General features: G+C 45.8%; 1 protein-coding gene across 5 annotated transcripts in view; it reads right to left on the reverse strand.

Annotated features, from left to right (window-relative positions):
* The window catches only part of NGEF (neuronal guanine nucleotide exchange factor), a 235893-nt gene that overhangs the window by 45393 nt on the left and 162636 nt on the right, over nucleotides 1–27864 (reverse strand). For all 5 annotated transcript variants that reach the window (XM_077291052.1, XM_077291051.1, XM_077291053.1 and 2 more), the window contains one exon: nucleotides 17652–17781. In XM_077291052.1, coding sequence (XP_077147167.1) covers nucleotides 17652–17781 — 130 coding nt within the window. The remainder of the gene's footprint in view (nucleotides 1–17651; nucleotides 17782–27864) is intronic.

The raw sequence follows: 27864 nt of genomic DNA on the forward strand, positions 1-27864 counted from the left end.
TGAAATGACTTTAGTTTTGTGCCATGTCTGTGATTTGCTTTTTTTTTATACAAAATTAAACAACTGAATGAACATCCTCCAAGGCCGGTGATTATGCAGCGCCCCAGAGTCCTGGTCGTTGCAGTGACGTCGCTCTGCCACTAAGGGGAGTGATGTTACGTCTGATTGCACTAAAGGAGTTCACCTGACCAGGTAACACACACACTGCACCTCACACTCCGGCCACCAGGGGGAGTGGTTCTATCTAGTAGGCCACTCCTCATGCTGTGGTAAAAATGGGGGTTGGACAGGAAGTCAGGAAGAACGTAGCTGGGAAGAGCTAGAGAGAGGACCTGTCAGGGGTGGGATCCTGGCAGAGTCCTAGAAAGAGACAAGATCGTTACGGAGTTGTGCCTGTGCCTTATAGCGGCAGACTCCTAAGAAAGGACAAGAAGCGAGGTTTATTGTGGAAGAGTGAGGAAAGGAAATACAGCAAAAAGGAGACAATACCAGAAGGAGTCGTGCCCCACGATCAGCAACATCCTTCTGAGGCGCGTAGCCGGTGGCCGGAACGCCGAGAAAGTAAGAGACTCCACGCATTACTTTAGACTACGGCTGGGCAGTTAACCATAAGGTTGGCTGTCTCATCTTTACACCTAACGAAGACAACGGAGGCAAACTGTGGGAGAGGGGCGTCCCTAGGGTCCCTATAAAATAACTCCAGGCCTACCCCGTCATACGGGTGCGTCCCATCCATATCATCTGGGGGACAGAGAGAGAGAGAGAAAGACCAGAAATATACACGACGGTTTTGAGGACTATCCCGTGGTGCTCAGCAGGGAAGTACTACAACACACAGGCGCTAGAAGGTAGACACTTATTTCCACCTGCAAAGGGAACTCTGCAGGTGCCTTCGGACCGGCCGGTCTCAGACAGCCCTGTTAACAGTATTCTGGATTGCGGACCCTGAAGCCTTCAGTAAAGAGGTAAAGAGACTGCAACCCTGTGTCCTCGTTATTCGTTGCGATCTGCACCACGCACCACCACCTACAACTTTCATTTGACGCCCTTAGCAGGGTCACGGACCGGGTCTAGCCACCGTGACGATCCCAGAACTGAGACAGAGAGGCCCGGTACCGAGTACCCCGCGGCCCTGCGTTTGGGGGCGCTCCAATTACATAATTTTTGCCAGGGGTTGTGTATACTACTTAAAATATACTTATAAAGAGAAACATCAGACAAACTGATAATTTTGCAGTGGTCTCTTAATTTTTTGCCAGAGCTGTGTATATATAAACTGCTCAAAAAAATAAAGGGAACACTAAAATCCCACATCCTAGATATCACTGAATGAAATATCCCAGTTGTAAATCTTTATTCATTACATAGTGGAATGTGTTTAGAACAATAAAACATAAAAATGATCAAAGTAAATCACAACTAATATCCTACGGAGGTCTGGATTTGGAATGATCACGACCTCAGCCACTTGTGTGGGTTGTAGAGTCCGTCTCATGCAATCACGAGTGTGAAAGCACAACCAGCATTCAAAACGGACCAAAACATCAGTCAGAAAGCATTGGTACTGAGATGTGGTCTGTGGTCCCCACCTGCAGAACCACTCCTTTATTGAGGGTGTCTTGATAATTTGCAATAATTTCCATCTGTTGTCTATTCCATTTGCACAACAGGATGTGAAATTGATTGTCAATCAGTGTTGCTTCCTAAGTGGACAGTTTGATTTCACAGAAGTTTGATTTACTTGAAGTTATATTCTATTGTGTAAGTGTTCCCTTTATTTTTTTGAGCAGGTAATATGGCATCAAAATGAGGCAGAGTTGTCAGGTTAGTGAGCTGACAGCAGGCACGGAGGTTGGTCCATAACCACCCAACCGACCGCTCAGTGCTGATTACCATACAGGGAGAGCAATATCTGAAATCATTTTTAGGCTATATTCACACATTGCATATTTGCAGCTTTTTTTCTGCAGTCAAAATCTGCTCTTTTGGCTGTAATGAAGCTGCTTACAAAAAGCAGGTTTTGCTGCTTTTTTGTGCCGTTTTGCTGTGTTTTTCTGGCATGGATTATATGTGTCATTTATCTACAGTACATCTTTGATAAAGTTAGTTTTATTCACCAAAAACACAGCAAGAATGCATGGTTGCGTTTTTTTGCATCGTCTTTGCACTTTCTCATTGCTTTCTACGGTGAATTGGCAGTAGTTTTAAAATTCAGTAAGGAAAAAAAACAAGCATGTACATGACAGTTCTGAAATCTCGTAGGATTTTCTGGTGCTGTAGAAAGCAGCTTTTAATTTGCCTAAAAATCCACCAAAACAAACAGCAAAAACGCAAAGTGTGAACATAACCTAGAGGTATGATTAGTGATGATGAGCGAATATACTCGTTGCTCAGGTTTTCCCCAGCACGCTCGGCTGATCTCCGAGTATTTGTTAGTGCTCGGAGATTTAGTTTTTGTTGATTCAGCTGCATGATTTACAGCTACTAGCCAGCCTAACTACATGTGGGGGTTGCATGGTTGCTACGGAATCCCCACATGTAATCAAGCTGTCTAGTAGTTGCAAATCATCTAGCTGCGGCAAGGAAAAGAAATCTCCGAACACTAACAAATACTCGGAGACCACCCGAGCGTGCTTGGGAAAACCCGAGCAACGAGTATACTCACTCATCACTATGTATGATGGCTGCAGGGTCTCATAGACAGATCGTTAGGATTAGTGATAAGTAAGTGTACTCGTTGCTCGGGTAACCTCCGAGTATTTATGACTGCTCAGAGATTTATTTTTCATTGCGGCAGCTGAATGATTTACAGCTACTAGCCTGCTTGATTACATGTGGGGATTCCCTAGCAACCAGGCAACCCCCACATGTACTCAGGCTGGGTAGTAGCTGTAAATCATTCAGCTGCCTCGATGAAAACTAAATCTCCGAGCAGTCATAAATACTCGGAGGTCGCCTGAGTGTGCTCGGGAAAACCCCAGCAATGAGTATATTCGCTCATCATTAGTTAGGATCCTAATTAGGCACATAACGTGCTGACACCAGTTTAATAACAGGGAGTTTTATGACAGGTGTCATTTAAAGTTTGTCTGAAACCAGTTTCACAGTACAACTACATACTGTACATTATTACATAGATCTGTTCTCCATGTCTGTATGGCTGTATAATCCTGATAATAAAGGAGCATTTTATGAGGTAAAAGAAATAGAAAGAAAGCGCTCATGAGTCCAAGTGTATTCAGTCTCTGCTCACCCATACTGGCTGATAAATGCAGCTTGTACTTGTGAAATCTCAGCAGCAGCAGGGAGGAGGGACACTGAGAGCTATCAATCTGGCTGGGTGGTAGGAGATGGAGATATCCTTTCTTAAAGGATTATATAACCATTCTGACATGGATTTTCACAGCAAATATGCCAGCATCATCAGGTTTAAGAGAGCTATTCATTAATTTATTCAGTTTGTACTGTGAAATCTGGTGATATATCAGTTTTAAAATGTGATATATATTTTACCTACTAGTTTATTCCCCACCCCTTCTATCTTATAAAAGTGATTTAAATGAAACCAACAGCAATAAATATCTTCCCTTTTAATCCGACCCCCCAGGCTGAGGAGATTGCAGGGCTGAGTGGCTCCCTATGTAATCATTCCTGAGTCCTGACACCAGCATTCTTCACTTTTACATGTTTATGCTTCTTGCAGACGAGCATATTGCACAGAAGTTGTTCTCTAGTCTGTTTACAAGGAACAACGCTCCATTTATTCAGCAGCAATCTCTTCAAGTTGGAGACTCTAAAAAGAAGTGTCTGAGAGCGCGACGTGCTTCGAATCCACTCTGGGGATGAAATCTGACTTGGGAGAGTTCTGCTGTGGTTTGTAAATGACTATGCAGCAATAATGTGACCACATCATGAACTACACAGCGCGGATTATTCATCATCAGTAGACACTAGTAGTGTAGCCGTACTCCTGCGCAATGTTTGCTGCTCGTGGCCGATGCATTTCAAGGATTATGAAAGGGAAATGACAAACATCAGCGACTTGTAGAGTCAATGTCATGGGGAAATCAATTTGATACTCATTTGAACTCTATCTTCAATTAAATGTATAAAATAACATTACACTAATTTGACAATGAAGCCAATAATGAGCTAATTACATAATGCAAATAAACAATAATGAAAAAAATTGTTTGCGGTTAATGAAACCACAGCCTATTGTTAGAACATTTATCAATTGCAATGTATGTTTATATTTTAATTTTTGTAATTTATGTAATTAATTTTGTAGTTTTGTTCATTTAAAAAAATGCTATGTATATATGTGAGGGGAAGAGTTTCCGCTCAGGACCTGCAGTGCTAGTCAGGTGACTTGAACTGCTTTCAGTATTGGTCCGGGAATGTTACAAAAGCAGTGAGGTGTCTCACATAGAATTATGCATTGATTAAGATCGGACTCGATCGAAACGCGTCGCATATTTCTCTGTACCTAAGCATTCGCATGTACGCAAGGATCCATTGAATTGGAAGGATTTTAAAGAATCAATAAAGAATCATTGTTTTATGGAGCTGGAACATCTTTTCCTTTGTTGCTGTAATTACATAATGACATGGCCTGACACAGTCCTATATAACCAAGTATCACTGGACTGCTATTAGTATCTATTTTAGTTGAGAAACTGCTCATTTGAGCACCATTGTCTGACAATCTCTAAGGACTTAAGTAGGAAATATAGGAAGCGTTAATAAATCATAGCTCTTCTTTCAATTTGCTTTGCACAAAAGATAATCATTCTCAGCATCCTCGTCTTGTGTAAACAGAACAATGCCGAGAACAATGGCAGCCTATGCAAAATGAATGATTGTTCAGTGTGCATCTGAATTTTACTCATTACGGTATTTATTTTATAATAATAATAATAATAATAATAATAATTTTATTTATATAGCGCCAACATATTCCGCAGCGCTTTACAACTTATAGAGGGGACTTATACAGACAACAGACATTACAGCATAACAGAAATCACAGTTCAAAACAGATACCAGGAGGAAAGAGGGCCCTGCTGCTCGCAAGCTTACAATCTATGAGGAAAAGGGGAGACACAAGAGGTGGATGGTAACAATTGCTTTAGTTATTTGGACCAGCCATAGTGTAAGGCTCGGGTGTTCATGTAAAGCTGCATGAACCAGTTAACTGCCTAAGTATGTAACAGTACAGACACAGAGGCTATTAACTGCATAAAGTGTATGAGAACATGATGGAGGAACGTGATTATGTTGTTGTTTTTTATTAATAGGCCACACAGGGATAATTAGGTTAATGCGTTGAGGCGGTAGGCCAATCTGAACAAATGAGTTTTTAGTGCACGCTTAAAACTGTGGGGATTGGGGATTATTTTACTCAAGTATATAGCGCCATGGATTTCCTTAGCACTCTACAGAAATCATTATCACTGTCCCCAATGGGGCTCACAATCTAAATTCCCTATCAGTATGTCACCTTTGGACTGTGGGAGGAGACCAGAGAATCCGGAGGAAACCCACGGAAACATGGGGAGAACATAAAAACTCCTTGCAGATGTTGTCTTTGGTGTGATTTGAACCCAGGACCCCAGCGCTGCAAAGCAACAGTGCTAAACACTGAGCATTGTGTCCCTGTGTAAACGAGCTATTAAATGACTGCCGATCAGTAAATATTTACCAAGAGGCGATCAACCAATGCTACAAAAAATTGGGTAATGTAAATTGGATAATGTAAATGTCACAAGTCACAACTCATTTTTGGAGTCGTGACAGCTCTGGTTCTGCTTAATTTTAACGTGGTTTTACTTATGGGCCAGGAAGGATTAATGCCAGTTTCCTTGCTGGCAGCTGCTGTGTTGTTACTCAGCTGATGTGAGTGGTGATCACTCAGACCATCCTTTACATAGTCACATGACGCATCAGCTGACTGTTGGTAAAAGTTTTTCGCTGGAGACCAACCTAGGATTTAGGAGCACTATGGTGCCATCAGAGTATCAGCTGCTTGAGGTCCTGGTTTCGTATCCTCTGCTGTGTGGAGCTTGCAGCAGAAGCTTGAGCTAAGTTTTTCGTTGTTCCTTTCCTTGTCTGCCTTGTGCTTGTTTCTACCCCCTGTGGTGATATTATCTGCAGTGGTGAGGCTTGCATCCTTGCCGGCCAGTGCACTAGCCATGGTATAGCGAGGTGACAGCTAGGGAGTAGGCACGTGACGGCGGCGGGGAGAAGGACCCGCATGGGGCGTTAGGAGAGCATAGGCACAGGTTGTTGTTTAGAAGGTGCGCCATCCCTCATTCCCTATTGTTTGGGCCTTCCTCTCCCTTTTTCCATCCCGTTGTGTGTTTGTTGTGCCATCCACTTGACCGACCCCTGTTGGGTAATGACAGTAAACCCACCTTTTTTATGGGTTGTCCATCGTTAAGCTACAAGTATACAGTCATTCTATGTGACTGCAGAATGATGAATCCTCATATAATGTGCACTGCATGCTGCGAGTATTTTCTTGTGTTGGTGTGTGACTGCTGGTATATGATTTGCATACATGCGGTACCATGCCGACTAGATGGGAACGGCCCGCTCAATGCAAGTGCATTGATTGAGATCAGACATGTCTAGTTGGAATGTGGCAGGAAGTATGCAAACCACATACTTGCGGTAACATGACTGCCCTCCCCCGGCACCAGAGAATATGAAATGTGCATGATGGGAGAATTCACAAGTCTGCCGTGACATAGAGTGGTTGCAGACTTGTAGCCTAAGGCCAGACAACTCCACTAAGGTCCACTTAGAATACAAGCCTATTGTGAGCGAACGATCTTTGGAACACTTGCTTCACAATAATCAAGCAGTTATAAACAGACTGTAGATCACCCTACAAACGAGCAAGATGTATAATATTTGTCAATTGAAAAGATCTTTTGGTTTGTACAAAAGATAATCTATCACTTCACAATAATCAAGCAGTCTTAAAAAAGTTGCGGATCACTCTTCAAATCAGCAAAACATTTTTTTACTTGTCGAGTGAAAAGATCTTTTGGTTTGCACAAAAGATAATCTATCTTGGCAGCACATCAATTTATGCAAATAGGACATGTGCTGCAAAGGACAATGGCAGGTTATGCACATGGAAAGATCTATGTCAGATAGTTCAGTGCACACATGAAGCCAGGTTGGCTTCTGTAAACAGGAATTAAACAATGGACAACTGGCAAGCAGTGTCCAGATCAAAGGTCAGATAACGCTGAACACTGCAAAGTGTGAATGGATCCTAAAGGTGGATTTAAGGTACCTTCACACGAAGCGACGCTGCAGCGATAGCGACAACAATGCCGATCGCTGCAGCGTCGCTGTTTGATCGCTGGAGAGCTGTCACACAGACCGCTCTCCAGCGACCAACGATGCCGAGGTCCCCGGGTAACCAGGGTAAACATCGGGTTGCTAAGCGCAGGGCCGCGCTTAGTAACCCGATGTTTACCCTGGTTACCAGCGTAAAAGTAAAAAAAACAAACAGTACATGCTCACCTGCGCGTCCCCAGCGTCTGCTTCCTGACACTGACTGAGCTCCGGCCCTAACAGCACAGCGGTGACGTCACCGCTGTGCTTTCACTTTCACTTTCGGGCCGGCGCTCAGTAAGTGTCAGGAAGCAGACGCTGGGGGACGCGCAGGTGAGCATGTACTGTTTGTTTTTTTTACTTTTACGCTGGTAACCAGGGTAAACATCGGGTTACTAAGCGCGGCCCTGCGCTTGGTAACCCGATGTTTACCCTGGTTACCAGTGTAAAACATCGCTGGTATCGTTGCTTTTGCTTTCAAACACAACGATACACAGCGATCGGACGACCAAATAAAGTTCTGGACTTTATTCAGCGACCAGCGACATCACAGCAGGATCCTGATCGCTGCTGCGTGTCAAACGAAACGATATCGCTAGCGAGGACGCTGCAACGTCACGGATCGCTAGCGATGTCGTTTCGTGTGAAGGTACCTTTACATTACTTGATTTAAGCGACCACCAACCAGTAAATAAGTACAAGTTTTTAATAATATATGTCGTTTTAACATGCAGACCACACTTCTCGAAAACACAAGGTTCTGTTTACACACAATGATGTGCTGCCAAGAACTATGATAATTAGTTCAAACCAAAAGATCATTTCACCCAATGAACGACTATATTGCTCATTTGTAGAGTGTAAGGCAGTCTGTTTAGACTGCACGATTATTGTGAACGAGTGTTCATGATAATTGTTGAGTGTAAATGGTCTTTAACCCCTTCCCGACATTTGACGTACTATCCCGTCGAGGTGGGGTGGGCCCGTATGACCGCCGACGGGATAGTACGTCATCATCGATCAGCGGCGCTCACGGGGGGAGCGCGGCCGATCGCGGCCGGGTGTCAGCTGCATATCGCAGCTGACATCCGGCACTATGTGCCAGGAGCGGTCACGGACCGCCCCCGGCACATTAACCCCCGGCACACCGCGATCAAACATGATCGCAGTGTACCGGCGGTATAGGGAAGCATCGCGCAGGGAGGGGGCTCCCTGCGGGCTTCCCTGAGACCCCCGGAGCAACGCGATGTGATCGCGTTGCTCTGAGGGTCTCCTACCTCCCTCCTCGCCGCAGGTCCCGGATCCAAGATGGCCGCGGCATCCGGGTCCTGCAGGGAGGGAGGTGGCTTACCGAGTGTCTGCTCAGAGCAGACACTTGGAAAGCCTGCAGCCCTGCACAGCAGATCGTCGATCTGGCAGAGTGCTGTGCACATTGCCAGATCAATGATCTGTGATGTCCCCCCCTGGGACAAAGTAAAAAAGTAAAAAAAAAAATTTTCCACATGTGTAAAAAAAAATAAAAAAAAAATTCCTAAATAAATAATAATAAAAAAAATATATTATTCCCATAAATACATTTCTTTATCTAAATAAAAAAAACAAAACAATAAAAGTACACATATTTAGTATCGCCGCGTCCGTAACGACCCAACCTATAAAACTGCCCCACTAGTTAACCCCTTCAGTAAACACCGTAAGAAAAAAAAAAAAAAAAACGAGGCAAAAAACAACGCTTTATTACCATACCGCCGAACAAAAAGTGGAATAACACACGATCAAAAAGACTGATATAAATATCCATGGTACCGCTGAAAACGTCATCTTGTCCCGCAAAAAAAAAGCCGCCATACAGCATCATCAGCAAAAAAATAAAAAAGTTATAGTCCTCAGAATAAAGCGATGCCAAAATAATTATTTTTTCTATATTTTAGTTTTTATCGTATAAAAGCGCCAAAACATAAAAAAATGATATAAATGAGATATCGCTGTAATCGTACTGACCCGACGAATAAAACTGCTTTCTCAATTTTACCAAACGCGGAACGGTATAAACGCCTCTCCCAAAAGAAATTCATGAATAGCAGGTTTTTGGTCATTCTGCCTCACAAAAATCGGAATAAAAAGCGATCAAAAATGGTCACGTGTCCGAAAATGTTACCAATAAAAACGTCAACTCGTCCCGCAAAAAACAAGACCTCACATGACTCTGTGGAGCAAAATGTGGAAAAATTATAGGTCTCAAAATGTGGAGACGCAAAAACTTTTTTGCTATAAAAAGCGTCGCTGGTTTCACACTTGCGTTTTTGTCTGCAGCGTTTTTTGCACAAAAAAACGCATGCGTTTTTTCCCTATATTTGACATTGAAAATGCATGCGGTTTTTTTGTACGCGTTTGGTCGCGTTTTCAAACGCATGCGGTTTTTTTCTGCATGCGTTCATTTTCAGAAATACAACCTGCAGTATTTTCTTGCGTTTTTAAGCACATGCGTTTGTTTGCGTTAAAAACGCATGCATTTTTATCGAAAAAAAACAGAAAACACACTGAAAAGCCACCCACCACCATCAAGGTGATAAAGGGATCCAAACCCTAACCCTAACTCTACCCCTAACCTCACCCCTAACCGTTTAATGAACATTTTCTGACAGTCATAGTGCCACGTATTTCAGTGCCACGTATTTCAGTGCCACGTATCACATATTTCAGTGCCACGTATTTAAGTGCCACGTATTTCAGTGCCACATATTTCAGTGCCACGTATTTCAGTGCCACGTATTTCAGTGCCACGTGTTTCAGTGCCACGTATTTCAGTGCCACGTATTTCAGTGCCACATATTTCAGTGCCACGTATTTCAGTGCCACGTATTTCAGGGCCACGTGTTTCAGTGCCACGTGTTTCAGTGCCACGTATTTCAGTGCCACGTATTTCAGTGCCACATATTTCAGTGCCACGTATTTCAGTGCCACGTATTTCAGGGCCACGTATTTCAGTGCCACGTGTTTCAGTGCCACGTGTTTCAGTGCCACGTATTTAAGTGCCACGTATCACATATTTCAGTGCCACGTATTTCAGTGCCACGTATTTAAGTGCCACGTATTTAAGTGCCACGTATTTCAGTGCCACGTATTTCAGTGCCACGTATTTCAGTGCCACGTATTTCAGTGCCACGTATCACGTATTTCAGTGCCACGTGTTTCAGTGCCACGTATTTAAGTGCCACGTATCACGTATTTCAGTGCCACGTATTTCAGTGCCACGTATTTCAGTGCCACGTATTTCAGTGCCACGTATTTTAGTGACACGTATTTTAGTGACACGTATTTCAGTCACGTTTAGGGTTAGGGTGAGGGGTAGGGTTAGGGTTAGGGCTAGGGTTGGAGGTAAAGTTAGGGTTAGGGTTTGGATTACATTTACGTTTGGATTAGGGTTGGGATTAGAATTATGGGTGTGTCAGGGCTAGGGGTGTGGTTAGGGTTACCGTTGGGATTAGGGTTAGGGGTGTGTTTGGGTTAGGGTTTCAGGTAGAATTGGGGAGTTTCCACTGTCCAGGCACATCAGGGGCTCTCCAAGCGCGACATGGCGTCCAATCTCAATTCCAGCCAATTCTGCGTTGAAAAAGTAAAACAGTGCTCCTTCCCTTCCGAGCTCTCCCGTGCGCCCAAAAAGGGGTTTACCCCAACATATGTGTTATCAGCGTACTCGGGACAAATTGAACAACAACTTCTGGGGTCCAAGTTCTCTTGTTATCCTTAGGAAAATAAAAATTTGGGGGGCTAAAAATCATTTTTGTGGGAAAAAAAAGATGTTTTATTTTCACGGCTCTGCGTTATAAACTGTAGTGAAACACTTGGGGGTTCAAAGTTCTCACAACACATCTAGATAAGTTCCTTGGGAGGTCTAGTTTCCAATATGGGGTCACTTGTGGGGGGTTTGTACTGTTTGGGTACATCAGGGGCTCTGCAAATGCAACGTGACGCCTGCAGACCAATCCATTTAAGGCTGCATTCCAAATGGCGCTCCTTCCCTTCCGAGCTCTGTCATGCACCCAAACAGTGGTTCCCCCCCACATATGGGGTATCAGCGTACTCAGGACAAATTGGACAACAACTTTTGGGGTCTAATTTATCCTGTTACCCTTGTAAAAATACAAAACTGGGGGCTAAAAAATCATTTTTGTGAAAAAAAAAAAAGAATTTTTATTTTCACGGCTTTGCGCTATAAACTTTAGTGAAACACTTGGGGGTTCAAAGTTCTCAAAACACATCTAGATAAGTTCCTTGGGAGGTCTAGTTTCCAATATGGGGTCACTTGTGGGGGGTTTGTACTGTTTGGGTACATCAGGGGCTCTGCAAATGCAACGTGACGGCTGCTGACCAATCCATTTAAGTCTGCATTCCAAATGGCGCTCCTTCCCTTCCGAGCTCTGTCATGCGCCCAAACAGTGGTTCCCCCCCACATATGGGGTATCAGCGTACTCAGGACAAATTGGAAAACAAATTTTGGGGTCCAATTTATTCTGTTACCCTTGTAAAAATACAAAGCTGGGTGCTAAAAAATCATTTTTGAGAAAAAAAAAAAAAATTATTTTCACGGCTCTGCGTTATAATCTGTAGTGAAACACTTGGGGGTTCAAAGCTCTCAAAACACATCTAGATAAGATCCTTAGGGGGTCTACTTTCCAAAATGGTGTCACTTGTAGGGAGTTTCAATGTTTAGGCACATCAGGGGCTCTCCAAACGCAACATGGCGTCCCATCTCAATTCCAGTCAATTTTGCATTGAAAAGTCAAATGGCGCTCCTTCCCTTCCAAGCTCTGCCATGCGCCCAAACAATGGTTTACACCCACATATGGGGTATCATCGTACTCAGGACAAATTGGCCAACATTTCTTGGGGTCCAATTTCTTCTCTTACCCTTGGGAAAATAAAAAATTGGGGGCGAAAAGATCATTTTTGTGAAACAATATGATTTTTTATTTTTACGGCTCTGCATTATAAACTTCTGTGAAGCACTTGGTGGGTCAAAGTGCTCACCACACATCAAGATAAGTTCCTTAGGGGGTCTACTTTCCAAAATGGTGTCACTTGTAGGGGGTTTCAGTGTTTAGGCACATCAGGGGCTCTCCAAACGCAACATGGCGTCCCATCTCAATTCCAGTCAATTTTGCATTGAAAAGTCAAATGGCGCTCCTTTCCTTCCGAGCTCTGCCATACGCCCAAACAGTGGTTTACCCCCACATATGGGGTATCAGCGTACTCAGGACAAATTGTACAACAACTTTGGGGGTCCATTTTCTCCTGTTACCCTTGGTAAAATAAAACAAATTGGAGCTGAAATAAATTTTGTGTGAAAAAAAGTTAAATGTTCATTTTTATTTAAACATTCCAAAAATTCCTGTGAAACACCTGAAGGGTTAATAAACTTCTTGAATGTGGTTTTGAGCACCTTGAGGGGTGCAGTTTTTAGAATGGTGTCACACTTGGGTATTTTCTATCATATAGACCCCTCAAAATGACTTCAAATGAGATGTGGTCCCTAAAAAAAAATGGTGTTGTAAAAATGAGAAATTGCTGGTCAACTTTTAACCCTTATAACTCCGTCACAAAAAAAAATTTTGGTTCCAAAATTGTACTGATGTAAAGTAGACATGTGGGAAATGTTACTTATTAAGTATTTTGCGTGACATATGTCTGTGATTTAAGGGCATAAAAATTCAAAGTTGGAAAATTGCAAAATTTTCAAAATTTTCGCCAAATTTCCATTTTTTTCACAAATAAACGCAAGTTATATCGAATAAATTTTACCACTAACATGAAGTACAATATGTCACGAGAAAACAATGTCAGAATCGCCAAGATCCGTCAAAGCGTTCCAGAGTTATAGCCTCATAAAGGGACAGTGGTCAGAATTGTAAAAATTGGCCCGGTCATTAACGTGCAAACCACCCTTGGGGGTGAAGGGGTTAAAGATGTGATCCAGTATCTAAAATGTCCTTTCTAAATATCTATCTTTACACCCTACCCACTTTTGTAATTGCCTTTATTATACATTACCCTACACTTCTCCCTACCTAGCTAATCCCTAAACTTTTTTTTTACTAAACCTCCTGTGACGTTTCTTTTTTAGAGGAGAAGCCAAACAGTAAAGTTCGGAGTCTGTACCGAACACATACTGTTTGGTCACGAACACCGAACACGGACTTCACCATAGACTTTCTCACTGTGCTAGCGGGAATCTCACCGAAGTCCCCGCAGTTCAGGGACCCGGCTCGGAAAGCAGGCTCAGTGACCTGCGGTAAGCTCAATGATGTCCCCGCTAGTCACTGAGGCTGAGTCGCAGCAGCTCATTCACCAGTGGTTCTCAGCCTGGGTGGTTGCATCTTGGCACTGTCCAGGTTGAAAACTGTTTATCCTGTTTAAACTATTTATCACCCAGACATTGATTACAGTGTGGGACAGAACTACGGACAAGTAGGGGATATGTTTGTTTTTTTTATTTTGGTTTTATTACAGGAGACAATGGCTTTAATGGAATGGACAATGACGTGAGTAATGTTTAATTTAGAAACATTAAAGGAGTCTCTGTCATTCTTTCAATTAAAGGACTTTATTCTGGCTGTGTGTTTATTTATAATATAACTATAGCAGTGTTCCCCAACTCCGATCCTCAAGAGCCACCAACAGGTCATGTTTTCAGGATTTCCTTAACCCCTTCCCGACATGTGACGGAATAGTACGTCACATGTCGGGACCCCCGCTTTGATGTGCGCTCCGGCGGTGAGCGCACATCAAAGTCGCGACATGTCAGCTGTTTTTTACAGCTGACATGTGCGCGCAATAGCGGCGGGTGAAATCGCGATCACCCGCCGCTATTAACTAGTTAAATGCCGCTGTCAAACGCAGACAGCGGCATTTAACTACCGCATCCGGCCGTGCGGCCGGATATGAGCGCATCGCCGACCCCTGTCACATGATCGGGGGTCGGCGATGCTCCTCCATTGTAACCATAGAGGTCCTTGAGACCTCTATGGTTACTGATTGCCGGTGGCTGTGAGCGCCCCCCTGTGGTCGGCGCTCACAGCACACCTGCATTTTAGCTACATAACAGCGATCTGATGATCGCTGCTATGTAGCAGAGCCGATCGTGCTGTGCCTGCTTCTAGCCTCCCATGGAGGCTATAGAAGCATGGCAAAAGTAAAAAAAAAAAAGTTTTTAAAAATGTGAAAAAAATAAAAAAAAACATAAAAGTTTAAATCACCCCCCTTTCGCCCCAATCAAAATAAATCAATAAAAAAAAAAAAAAACCTACACATATTTGGTATCGCCGCGTTCAGAATCGCCCAATCTATCAATTAAAAAAAAGCATTAACCTGATCGCTAAATGGCGTAATGAGAAAAAAATTCGAAACGCCAGATTTACGTTTTTTTGGTCGCCACGACATTGCATTAAAATGCAATAACGGGCGATCAAAAGAACGTATCTACACCAAAATGCTATCATTAAAAACGCCAGCTCGGCACGCAAAAAATAAGCCCTCACCTGACCCCAGATCACGAAAAATGGAGACGCTACGAGTATCGGAAAATGGCGCAATTTTGTTTTGTTTTGTTTTTTGCAAAGTTTGGAATTTTTTTTCACCACTTAGGTGAAAAATAACCTAGTCATGTTAGGTGTCTATGAACTCGTAGTGACCTGGAGAATCATAATGGCAGGTCAGTTTTAGCATTTAGTGAACCTAGCAAAATAGGCAAGCAAAAAACAAGTGTGGGATTGCACTTTTTTTGCAATTTCACTGCACTTGGAATTTTTTTCCCGTTTTCTAGTACACGACATGCTAAAACCAATGATGTCGTTCAAAAGTACAACTCGTCCCGCAAAAAATAAGCCCTCACATGGCCAAATTGACGGAAAAATAAAAAAGTTATGGCTCTGGGAAGGAGGGGAGCGAAAAACGAAAACGGAAAAACGGAAAAAGCTCCGGGGGTGAAGGGGTTAATATTGCACAAGTGATGGAATTATTGCCTGTGCAGGTGATGCAATTATTACCTGTGCAATACTAAGGAAATACTGAAAACATGACCTGTTGGTGGCTCTTGAGGACTGGAGTTGGGGAACACCGAACTATAGGATTAGTAATGGAGAGGCATCTTATAGACGCTTCTCCATTACTAAGCTGTCGGCTCGATGTCACCGGACAATACACAGGTGACATCAACCCCACAAATATGAACCCCACTTGCCACTGCTACAGGACAAGTGGGAAGAGCCGGGCAAAGCACCAGAATTGGTGCATCTAATAGATGAGCCTTTACTGGGTGGCTGCAGGCTGCTGTTTTTAGGCTTGGGGGGAGGCAATTTCAATGGCCCCTCACCAGCCTGAGAATAATAGCCACCAGATGTCTGCTTTAGCAAGGCTGGTTTTCAAAAATGGGGGGACCCCATGTTGTTTTTTTTTTATTTATTTAAATGATTAAAAAAAAACAGCTTGGGGACCTGTCTATTCTTGATAACCAGTCTTTGCTAAAGCTGACAGCTGAGGGTTGCAGCTCACAGCTGGGAGTTTTGCCTGGCTGGTTATCAAAACTACAGGGGAACCCAAGACGTTTTTCTAAATTATTTATTTAGAAAGCAGGGGTCGGCTGATGAATACTCCCATCAGCCGCTCCTGCTCTCGATGTTATGAGCGGCAGGAGGCATAGGCTGATGGGAGCCATTCCCATCAGTCCATGCTATTTGACAGCGTAGGAACCGTGGCTGTCTGATCAGTGGTAATGATTTTACCACCGATCAGAAGCAGTGTTTGACACGCTGTCATGTACATGACAGGTTGGGAAACACTGGATGTTCAGGCCCCCCATTCAAGTAAATTGGGTCTAGGTTCGGGTCTGGGTACAGTTCTGGTACCCGAGACAAACTTTTTTTTTTAACTGTTCAGCCGAACCTACCAGACCCAAACATCCAGAGGTCCGCCTATCCATAGAGAGGAGTCTTAAATGCATCACAAAAGGCTGGGTTTGGACTCATCGCCCACAGCATCTATCACCCCCCCAAAATAGGTAGTCATCAGGGGGTGTCACTGGTGTCACTCACACTGCTTCTATCACTTCCCCCTTATGACAATTCAGTTGAGGTGCTTGAAGCTGTGGGGCAGTGCTGGTGTCACTCTCTGCTTCTATCTCTGCCCCCTGATGAAATCTTCTTTAACAGTTAGGAGCATTGTCGGAGGAGATAAAAGCAGCGTGCCGGCACTGCGCTCACCTCTACCACAGCTTCTATCACCATGGATCCAGGACTTCTTAGAAGGGTGATGAGGCAAGAAACTGTAGTAAGTAACTGCAACGCTGCCAGCTGATATCATCCTGTTAAAGGAGGGGCGATAGATGCTGCAGAGAAGTGAGTGCAGCTCCAGCTTCCTGTGACATCCTCTTTGAAACTTCTTTCAAACGAAATGTCACGGGAAGGGAAGTAAAAAAAACATATATAAAGATTAGCTAAATGCAGATAGCTGACTAACCTTCCAGTGATCTGCACGTTATCACTTACCTAAAAAAAATTTCATGCAGCATTTGTCTGCTCCATGCTCGCCCCCACAATATATTGAAAAAAATAAAACTCTTTTCAACAATTAACTGAACATACAATATATTATTTAACTTAACTGCACTGTTAGAAGCTCGCAAAATTCAATGCATAAGGAATCACACAATGGATTTAGAATAACATACACAGGAATAGCAAAGAAAAGGCAGCCACATCGGGAGCATGAAATCTCAAGAGATCTGACTCACAGTACAATAAACTAGCACACTTTTACTCCTTCGCTCACAGTTCCCTGATGTTGAAGCATAGGAACAGAACCAGTCTGTATCACATCACTGCATACTATGATTGCAAAGGTTTTGATAATTGTACTGGAATCCTTTTCTGTACTTGCATATGAATCCCCCCAAAGTAACAAAAAATGTTGCATGCTTCCTAAAAGCAATTATTCTTTGTGAGCATATCTCTGCAGACTCTGACCAACCCTGTACGGCAGAGCATAGATGCTGCATAGCTTAGGTGCACTGTTGTACAGGCTTTGTGCAAGTGTGTAAAGTAAATCCTTGTACATAGCACTACAAAGTGACCATACCATGCATTGCACATCAAGTCCATCTGAATCTTTATTCTTGACCCAAACTGTATGTTGTCTCCATGCGACACTGTGCTCTTCCCTAAAAGCAATAATTAAGGGGGAGAGCCTTTCCATAGCATTGCATTCATTGTATAAACTAAAGACTTTGTAACTTGGTATAGTACCTGCACCAGTAGCTTGAGCCGTGTGATCCTCTGAAATGGCAAGATGAGGAACGAGGAAAAAGGGAGACCTCTGCAAATCGGATTTGTTTCCAAATGTGCCACTGCTTCCCGAAATTCTGTCCTTTCCTGACTGGCAGACACAAATAGATACAAAAAGACAAACATTATTATAGGAGACGATATATGACTACAATAAATCTTTTCAAGGTCTTTGCTTAAGGTCATAGTGATATATGTTCAGAAGCCAAAAATGAACTGATTACTGAGATCAGTTAGGCATTACACAATAATCTGAAAAAAAATGCTGAAATCTTCTTCCTGTAAGATAATGACCATCTGTGGTTTAGGGCTGGTATAGCTGGATTGTTACATTTCCATAGCAGTATGTACTGCCTGTATTAAAGTGAATCTGAGGACTCCAGCTTTGTTACCAGAGGCAGAGTGCCACACTGGGATATTGACATTTCTTTTGGAGAACACTTTAGGTTAATGGTGTCCATTTAAACTGCATTTGAGTAGACTTATTGATATTTCTGCTGGAGAAGAATATGGAAAAACCTCATGGTGTGGTGGGACTTGCACACACAATGTATGTGAACACAATGTCTTTTTCAGGTGGATCCTGCCTGAAACTCATCTGAAAAAGCGCAGTGAAACCAAATCTCAAAATGAACATAATGCACAGCAATGTAAAAGCGACATTACTGTGCACAGGTTCAGTCTTTTGTTACTTCTTTTAACCACTGCAGGGTTCAGAAACCATGAAAGAGTTAAAAGAAGTAGCATATTCATTCTTCAGGTGGCTTTCCAGGAACCTGCCAGCTAGTTATAGCTCAAATTCCAGAAAAAAGATGTGCAAGCAAAGTCACTTATTGGCAAATACTGCCGGGTACCTTTAAGGATGTGTGTATATAAAAAAAAAAATTCAGGCATATTCTGCCTGGAACCCACCTGAAAATAAGCTAAAAAACTCCAAGTAGAATGAACATATGCACAGCAATGTCAAAACTACTTGCTGTACATGCAGTGCGCTCTGTCTTCTGTAACTAGTATTAATCACTTCTGTCTTTGAAAGAAGTGACGTGGCTAAAATGAAGTGACCAGTCCATTATTCTGGCAGCTTGGCCACAATGTTATATGTATATGACATAAAAAAAATGCTGACAGCAAAACCAACAAAAAAAAAAGTGTCAGAAAAGAGCGTTAGGGAAAAACACTGTCTGCGTTTTCCTGAAGTGTCTTCTGCTTCAAAAATGACGTGGCATAGCCATTTTAATAACCAGTGAAGGCTAATCATACAGTTGTGAGCTAATATTAATAGCCTGGGAATCTCCATGGGTATTACTCACTTTCCAGGCTATAAACATCTGCCGCCAGCTGTCTGCTTTCCCCCTGCTGGTTTGTAAATTTACATGGGATCCCACGCCATTTTTTTTTTAGAAAACTAATATTTATTAATTAAATACATGTACAATAAGCTGCACATGCACTCTACTAATTATGTATGTGACTGACATCTTTATATCTATCTATTTTATGTGTATATACTGCATGTAATCTATCTATTCTATTCTGTCGGGTCTTGATGTGATTTTACTATACTTGGCTGCTGAATTACCAGCTTTTCATCTATCTATCTATCTATCTATCTATCTATCTATCTATCTATCGAAACATATTTCCCTTGAAAACTACGTGTAAATGACATAGAGAATTGTTCTATGTAAAAGCTCATGTTAAAGGGAACCTGTCACCACGTTTTTGGAAGATGGGATAAAAATAGCGTTAAATAGGGGCAGAGGTGGGCGTTACATTAGTGTGTGTGTTATGCGTTTATTACCCACCTAAGTTGCCGAAATAACTTTGCAAAGTCTCCGTTTTCGCCTGTCAATCAGGCTGGTCAGGTCACATGGGCGTGGTGTCTTCACCCAGATTTGGCGTAGTTCTCCGTTGGTGGCGTAGTGGTGTGCGCATGCCCAAAGTCCGGAATCCTCTTCCAGGGGATTTAAAATAGCGCGGTGTTCGTTATTGCATTGGTGATCGGTGGGCGCGGCCATCTTCCTTTGGCCGCGCGTGCGCAGAAGCGGCGCTCTGCTGGCCGCAGCTTCAGGAAAATGGCCGCGGGATGCCGCGCGTGCGCAGATGGATATCGCGGCGGCCATTTTCCTGAAGCCGCGGCCAGCAGAGCGCCGCTTCTGCGCACGCGCGGCCAAAGGAAGATGGCCGCGCCCACCGATCACCAATGCAATAACGAACACCGCGCTATTTTAAATCCCCTGGAAGAGGATTCCGGACTTTGGGCATGCGCACACCACTACGCCACCAACGGAAAACTACGCCAAATCTGGGGGAAGACAACGCCCATGCGACCTGACCAGCCTGATTGACAGGCGAAAACGGAGACTTTGCAAAGTTATTTCGGCAACTTAGGTGGGTAATAAACGCATAACACACACACTAATGTAACGCCCACCTCTGCCCCTATTTAACGCTATTTTTATCCCATCTTCCAAAAACGTGGTGACAGGTTCCCTTTAAAATCACATTTCACATTTCGGATAGCAATCACATTGCATTCAGATGTAAATCGAATGCTGGGTGTGAAAAATTGGATTGCACTCGCATGAAAATCGCATGTCACTTGCATGACACTAGCCCTACTTTTCTATACTGAAATCGGAACTTTTTTTCACGGTGATGTGTATGAGCCCTTTAGGCTCTTCACTGATTGCAGTGGGAAGATGAGAAAAGGTTTGTTCCAGCCCCTTCCTTGATTGCACTCACCACTTTATCAGTGGAGGTCCCAGTGTGGCTCTTTCACCATGTTTGTAAATCAGAATCTGGCGAAAAGTGTGATTTTTCTTCAAACTTTTAGAGATATAGACACATAGATATAATTCACCCAACTTCATCATTCTGAGCATGTCATGGCAAATATTTCCCACATAGATAATTGAGATGCTCGCATCACAGCAATTACATAGCAAATAAAATAGTTGGGATAGCAAGTGTGCAAAGTCTGTGACTAACTATTGAGCCTGCACTAGATCCAAGGAGAACAATGACCCATTTTTTTCAGTGATGAGTAGTGTTGAGCATTCCGATACCGCAAGTATCGGGTATCGGCCGATACTAGCGGTATCGGAATTCCGATACCGGGATTCCGATACTTGCCGCGTATCGGATACCGGAATCGGAAGTTCCCAGATTCAAAATGCAGAAATTCAGCCAATGAGAATGATTTCAAGTGTGGGCACATCCTGTTCAGCATGGAGGGCATGAAACTACTGGCATGGCTGTGATTGGCTGCTGAAATGATGTCATGATGCAGTTTAAAAGTCGCTGGCGCCATTTTGCGATCACTCTGCTGTGAATTCAGTTAGTGACAGGACGCTGTTTGCTGACTGAGGGACAGTTTAGAGATAGCGATTTGCTTCTTTGTGCTTTCCAAAGGCTAATTTAGCAACCGCTGTGTTCACCTACTATTCACCTTCCTTTTGCCTTGTAGCGCTGTTTTCACAGCGATCTGCAAGGTCTCTCTGTGTGTGTGTGTGAGTGCAGCCCACTCTCTAGTCTGAGTGCAGCCACATAGGCCATCCATAGCTGGTTGTATTCAGTTCAGGGAGGGTGGTTCATTGCCTCATACAGTACTGTTCTCTTTTTTTTTTTTTTTTTTTTCCAAGTAGTGTAGTCTGCTGCTAATTTATTCAAAAAAATCCTATTAGTGTCTTTCCACCCGTCTCCAGCTAATTTGTGGAAAAACACTACATAGGATAAAGTAGAGGAGGGTTTTTGGGCCTTGCAGCGCCGTTTACGGCTGTCTGCACGGTCTCCGTGTGACTGCAGCTCGCCCTGTAATCTGTGAGCAGCTATAGCCTGGTTGTCTCCAGCTCAGGGTTTTTCACTGCGTCATACCGCCAAATCAATTTTCATTTTGTTTTCAAGTAGTGTAGTCTGCTGCTAATTAATTTAAAAAAATCCTATTAGTGTCTTTCCACCCGTCTCCAGCTAATTTGTGGAAAAACACTACATAGGATAAAGTAGAGGAGGGTTTTTGGGCCTTGCAGCGCCGTTTACGTCTGTCTGCACGGTCTCCGTGTGACTGCAGCTCTATCCGTTGTCAGTTCAGCCCCAAAAAAATAAATAATAAAGTTCACCAAACACACCAGTTACACCACTTTACATTTGTGTAGGCCACATTAGCTCATATTCAAGTCTAGTCCACACTTTAGAAAATTAGTGTGTCTTATACCTGTTAGGAGGAGTTGCTCAGGAATAAGCACACAAAGCCGTTAGTACTTTTCTGCTTATCTTTATCAGTCAACCAAGATGAAGAAGGCAGTGAGTAAGGCACGTGGGCGTGGGCGTGGGCGCGGAGCAGGGAGGGGACGTGGGGATTCTGTGCCTGCTGCGGGCACCGGTGAGTCATCAGCACCCACTTTCACAAGGGAACAGTCGTTCATGCGCAGCTTTGTCGCCGAGCGCCGTACACCGCTGCTGCGTCAAGACCAAATTGAAGCCGTTGTGGGATGGATGGCAGCTAATGCATCAACTTCCATTAGTGCCACATCCTCTCAGACACAGAGCACTGGAGAGCAGCCATCTGTCTCTTCACCACCTGCAAAATTGCCCAGGCAGACAGAGATCCCAGGACAGGAGCAGTCTCTACTTCTGTTCTCTGAATCATCTCTTGGCTTGGAAACAGGGGGCCAGCCAAGCAGCATTGGAGAAATGGAAGAAGAGGCAGGGTGCAGTGATGCCCAACCGCTTTTTCTGTCTTCCTCTGAAGAGGCGGGTGGGCCAGTGGCTCCGGTCACCACCTCGCAGGCCGCATCAGCTGATGATGACACTCAGGTGCCACTTACTGGTGCGTGCTCTGCTGCTGAGACTACCCAGGAGGAGCAGTTGGGGGCAGAGGGTAGTGTAGATGATGAGGTCCTTGACCCATCTTGGCGTCAGGGACAGGAAGGTGGTGGGAGCAGCTCTGAGGAAGAGATTCCCCGTACGGCCCAAAGAGGGAGGGGGAAGACTGCGGATCCTGCAGCCTCCGCTTTGGCACCCGTAAGGAGCATGTCTCTTCCAAAAGTCAAAAGGGGGGCTCCCAAGACTTGCAGTGCCTGGTCCTTTTTTGACCCAGTTGCAGATGACATTTGCTATGTCAGATGCAAGGTGTGTCATCAAAAAATCAAAAGAGGTCAAAAAGTCGCCAACCTCAATACCTCCAACATGTGGAAACATGTGCGCAACAGGCACCCGGCGGAGTTAGACAAACACACTGAAGAGCTAGGCCAACCAACAGCGGCAGCTACCACCTCTTCAGCTCGTGTTGCCTCTTCCTCTAGCTCACACGCAGCTGGTTCGGCTTCCTCCCAGGATCGCCGTGGAAGAACCTCTGGCCCTGTTGTCCAGAGACCCGCTGTCATTCCACCCGCAGCACCACTTTCCCAGTCATCCACACACTCCCAGCCCAGTCTACAGCCATCGGTAGTACAGGCATGGGAGAAAAGGCGGCCTTTCTCGTCAAACCACCCACGAGCACAGGCTCTGACTGCAGGCATTGCCAAACTTCTGTCACTGGAAATGCTGTCATTCAGGCTGGTGGAGACTGACAGCTTCCGTGACTTGATGTCATTGGCAGTCCCACAGTACAATGTGCCCAGCCGCTTTTACTTCAGCAGGCAAGCCGTCCCTGCCCTGCACAAGCATGTGGAGGGACACATAAAACACGCGCTACTGAACGCCGTCAGTAGCAAGGTCCACCTCACCACCGATGCGTGGACCAGTCAACATGGACAGGGGCGATACCTTTCCCTCACTGCCCATTGGGTTAATGTAGTTGAGCCGGGTACAGACCGTGCGAGTGGCGCAGGACGTGTCCTGCCCACTCCAAGGATTGCAGGAATCCATTCTGTACGCATTGACTCCTCCTCTTACACCAGTTCCTCAGAATCATCGCTGCAGGAGCCGTCACAGTCCACCTCCACATGGACCCGTGATGAACGTGTACCTGTTACGACCGACATGAGCACAGCCGTGGCCAAACGTCAACAGGCCGTCTTGAAATTAATTTTTTGGGGGAATCGTAGCCACACAGCGCAGGAGCTCTGGAATGCCATCAAGCAGGAGAGCGATGTGTGGTTTGAGCCAGCGAATCTCCAGCCAGGCATGGTAGTGTGTGATAATGGCCGAAATCTGGTGGCAGCCCTGGGCCTCGGCAACCTCACTCACATCCCATGTCTGGCACATGTGCTCAATTTGGTCGTGCAGAGTTTTTTGAGGGACTATCCGGATCTTGATGCACTGCTGCACAAGGTCCGCCTAGAGTGTGCTCACTTGCGGCGTTCCAGCACGGCAAAAGCGCGCATTGCGGCTCTGCAGCGCCGACACCGCCTGCCGGAACATCGCATCATATGTGACCTACCTACCAGGTGGAATTCCACGTTACATATGTTGGAGCGGTTGTGTGAGCAGCAGCAAGCTGTAATGGAGTACCAGCTGTATCAGGCGCAAAAAAGTCGCAGTCAGCGCCGTACAGACTTCACAACCACAGAGTGGGCCACTATGAAGGATGTCTGCCAGGTTTTGCGTCCCTTTGATTATTCCACGCGGATGGCGAGTGCAGATGATGCACTAGTCAGCATGACTGTCCCCCTTATCTGCCTGCTTGAAAAATCACTGCAAGCGCTAAGGGGTGATGTTGTGGAAGAGGTGGAGGATGAGGATTCACCACTTCCATCATCTTCTGGACAGTCAGCGCCACGTGGTTCCTCACAAACGCGTAGGCAGGGGACAGTTTGTGAGGAGGATGAGGAGGAGTCAATGGAGGAGGAAGACATCCGTCCAGAGGAGGGAGTTACACAATTGTCCAGTACTCAGTGTGTACAGCGAGGGTGGGGTGATGACGAGCGGGCAGAGATCACGCCTCCAGCTGGGGACAGCGTTTCTTGGGCAGTTGGCAGTCTGCAGCACATGGTGGATTACATGCTGCAGTGCCTGAGAAACGACCGCCGCATCGCCCACATTCTCAACATGTCTGATTATTGGGTGTTCACCCTCCTCGATCCTCGCTACCGGGACAACGTAGAAAGCCTCATCACACCGTTGAACCGGGAGCGAAAAATGCGGGAGTACCAAGACACACTGGTCAGTTCCATCATCTTCTCCATTCCAACTGAGAGAAGTGCTGCTACTGCATTCCAAAGCAGCTCAGTGCGTCCAGGCAGTGGTGGAGGCTCTGCACAAAGAGGGAGCAGAAGCAGTGCCTCTGCCCAAGGCAAGACCAGTATGGCCCAACTGTGGCACAGTTTTGTGTGCCCCCCACAAAAGTCTACACCATCACAGACGGCTCCAGTCAGCAGGAGGCAACGGTTCCGTCAGATGGTGACAGACTACATGTCTTGCCCTCTTGCTGTACTCCCAGACGGCTCTTCCCCTTTCAAGTTTTGGGTCTCAAAGCTGGATACATGGCCAGAGCTAAGCCAGTATGCATTGGAGGTGCTGTCTTGCCCTGCGGCCAGTGTATTATCGGAACGTGTCTTTAGTGCTGCAGGTGGTGTACTAACTGACCGTCGCATGCGACTATCCTCCGATAACGTTGACCGGCTTACTTTTCTGAAAATGAACAAGGCCTGGATCTCGCAGGAATTTGCCACTCCTCCTCCTGATTAAATAATTAGGTCACTGTATACGTTATCCAGGTCTCCTGTTGTGTTCATCTTTCTACCACCTGAACTTAAATTCCTGGGCTCCAACACCGCCAGTTGAGGCTCAGACGTGCCGTCTGCACAGTCAAAACATACGACCCAGTGTTATTGGGTTTCAGTAACGTCAGCTGATCCCCAGCTGTGTAGCCGGCAATGTGTCATGCGACCGCCACGCTGACACAACAACTGAAATGTAAGGGAATCTGTCCCCCCCCCCCCCAAGGCGTTTGTTACTGAAAGAGCCACCTTGTGCAGCAGTAATGCTGCACAAGGAAAAAGGTAGCTATTTTGGTTTTGCTCCTTGCACACGCAAAACTTAACACTTATAAAATGTGTCCACTGATACCGTAAAACCGTCCCGGAGGTGGGACTTTCCTTCGTAATAGGACGCAGCACAGCCGTCATTCCTACCCCCCCGGCGCCGCGCCCCGGCTCCTCAGCGTTGTTTGATTCCGTCCCGGAGCCTGCGCTGTTATGTTATCCCGTGGCCAGGCACACTTAGCGCTGCCCGTCTTCTGGCATCATTTGGTGTCAGGCTGGCTGCGCCTGTGCGGCCACGCTGGCCGAGAGCCCGCCTCGCAGTGTCTTCTGATTTAATCCCACTGGGGGCCTGGGATCTATGGACATGCGCAGTGCATATCTGAACCTCCACCTCTCACTCATCTCCCTATGGCTTCTTCAGACTGTTCGGTGTCAGCTGGTCCCTAATAGCATGCCACGGCCGTGACACCGCACAGTCTGAAAAAGAAGCCGTAGGGAGGGGAGTGAGAGGCGAGGATATGCACTGCGCATGGCCATGGATCCCAGGCCCCCAGTGGGATTACATCAGAAGACACTGCGAGGCGGGCTCTCGGCCAGCGCGGCCGCACAGGCGCAGCCAGCCTGACACCAAATGATGTCAGAAGATGGGCAGCGCTAAGTGTGCCTGGCCACGGGATAACATAACAGCGCAGGCTCCGGGACGGAATCAAACAACGCTGAGGAGCCGGGGCACGGCGGCGGGGGGGTAGTAATGATGGCTGTGCTGCGTCATATTACGAAGGAAAGTCCCACCTCCGGGACGGTTTCACGGCTTCAGGGGACACATTTTATAAGTGTTTAGTTCTGTGTTTGCAAGGAGCATGATGAAAAGAGCCACCTTTTCCTTTTGCATCTTTTGTGCTGCACAAGCTGGCTCTTTCAGCTACAAACGCCTTGGGGGGGGGGTTAAAGGTTCCCTTTCGACTTTCTCAGGCTTCGGCCTACATTGTGTTCCTCTGCTTTTCCACCTGCCCCTGGGCTCCAACACCGCTAGTTGCCGTCCAGAAGTGCTGTACGCACAGTCAACAGTCGCTCCTCTGTTATTGGGGTTCAGTAACGTCAGCTGTTCCCCTGCTGTGTGTGTGGCAATCCCTCCTACCTCCTCCAACCTCCTCCAACCTCCTCCTCCTCCACCTGTCCCTGGGCTCCAACACCGCCAGTTGCCGTCCAGAAGTGCTGTACGCACAGTCAACAGTCCCTCCTCTGTTATTGGGGTTCAGTAACGTCAGCTGTTCCCCTGCTGTGTGTGTGGCAATCCCTCCTACCTCCTCCAACCTCCTCCAACCTCCTCCTCCTCCACCTGTCCCTGGGCTCCAACACCGCCAGTTGCCGTCCAGAAGTGCTGTACGCACAGTCAACAGTCCCTCCTCTGTTATTGGGGTTCAGTAACGTCAGCTGTTCCCCTGCTGTGTGTGTGGCAATCCCTCCAACCTCCTCCAACCTCCTCCTCCTCCACCTGTCCCTGGGCTCCAACACCGCCAGTTGCCGTCCAGAAGTGCTGTACGCACAGTCAACAGTCCCTCCTCTGTTATTGGGGTTCAGTAACGTCAGCTGTTCCCCTGCTGTGTGTGTGGCAATCCCTCCAACCTCCTCCAACCTCCTCCTCCTCCACCTGTCCCTGGGCTCCAACACCGCCAGTTGCCGTCCAGAAGTGCTGTACGCACAGTCAACAGTCCCTCCTCTGTTATTGGGGTTCAGTAACGTCAGCTGTTCCCCTGCTGTGTGTGTGGCAATCCCTCCTACCTCCTCCAACCTCCTCCAACCTCCTCCTCCTCCACCTGTCCCTGGGCTCCAACACCGCCAGTTGCCGTCCAGAAGTGCTGTACGCACAGTCAACAGTCCCTCCTCTGTTATTGGGGTTCAGTAACGTCAGCTGTTCCCCTGCTGTGTGTGTGGCAATCCCTCCTACCTCCTCCAACCTCCTCCAACCTCCTCCTCCTCCACCTGTCCCTGGGCTCCAACACCGCCAGTTGCCGTCCAGAAGTGCTGTACGCACAGTCAACAGTCCCTCCTCTGTTATTGGGGTTCAGTAACGTCAGCTGTTCCCCTGCTGTGTGTGTGGCAATCCCTCCTACCTCCTCCAACCTCCTCCAACCTCCTCCTCCTCCACCTGTCCCTGGGCTCCAACACCGCCAGTTGCCGTCCAGAAGTGCTGTACGCACAGTCAACAGTCCCTCCTCTGTTATTGGGGTTCAGTAACGTCAGCTGTT

This window comes from Ranitomeya variabilis, chromosome 2, assembly GCF_051348905.1.
Source record: "Ranitomeya variabilis isolate aRanVar5 chromosome 2, aRanVar5.hap1, whole genome shotgun sequence".
NCBI lineage: Eukaryota > Metazoa > Chordata > Amphibia > Anura > Dendrobatidae > Ranitomeya > Ranitomeya variabilis.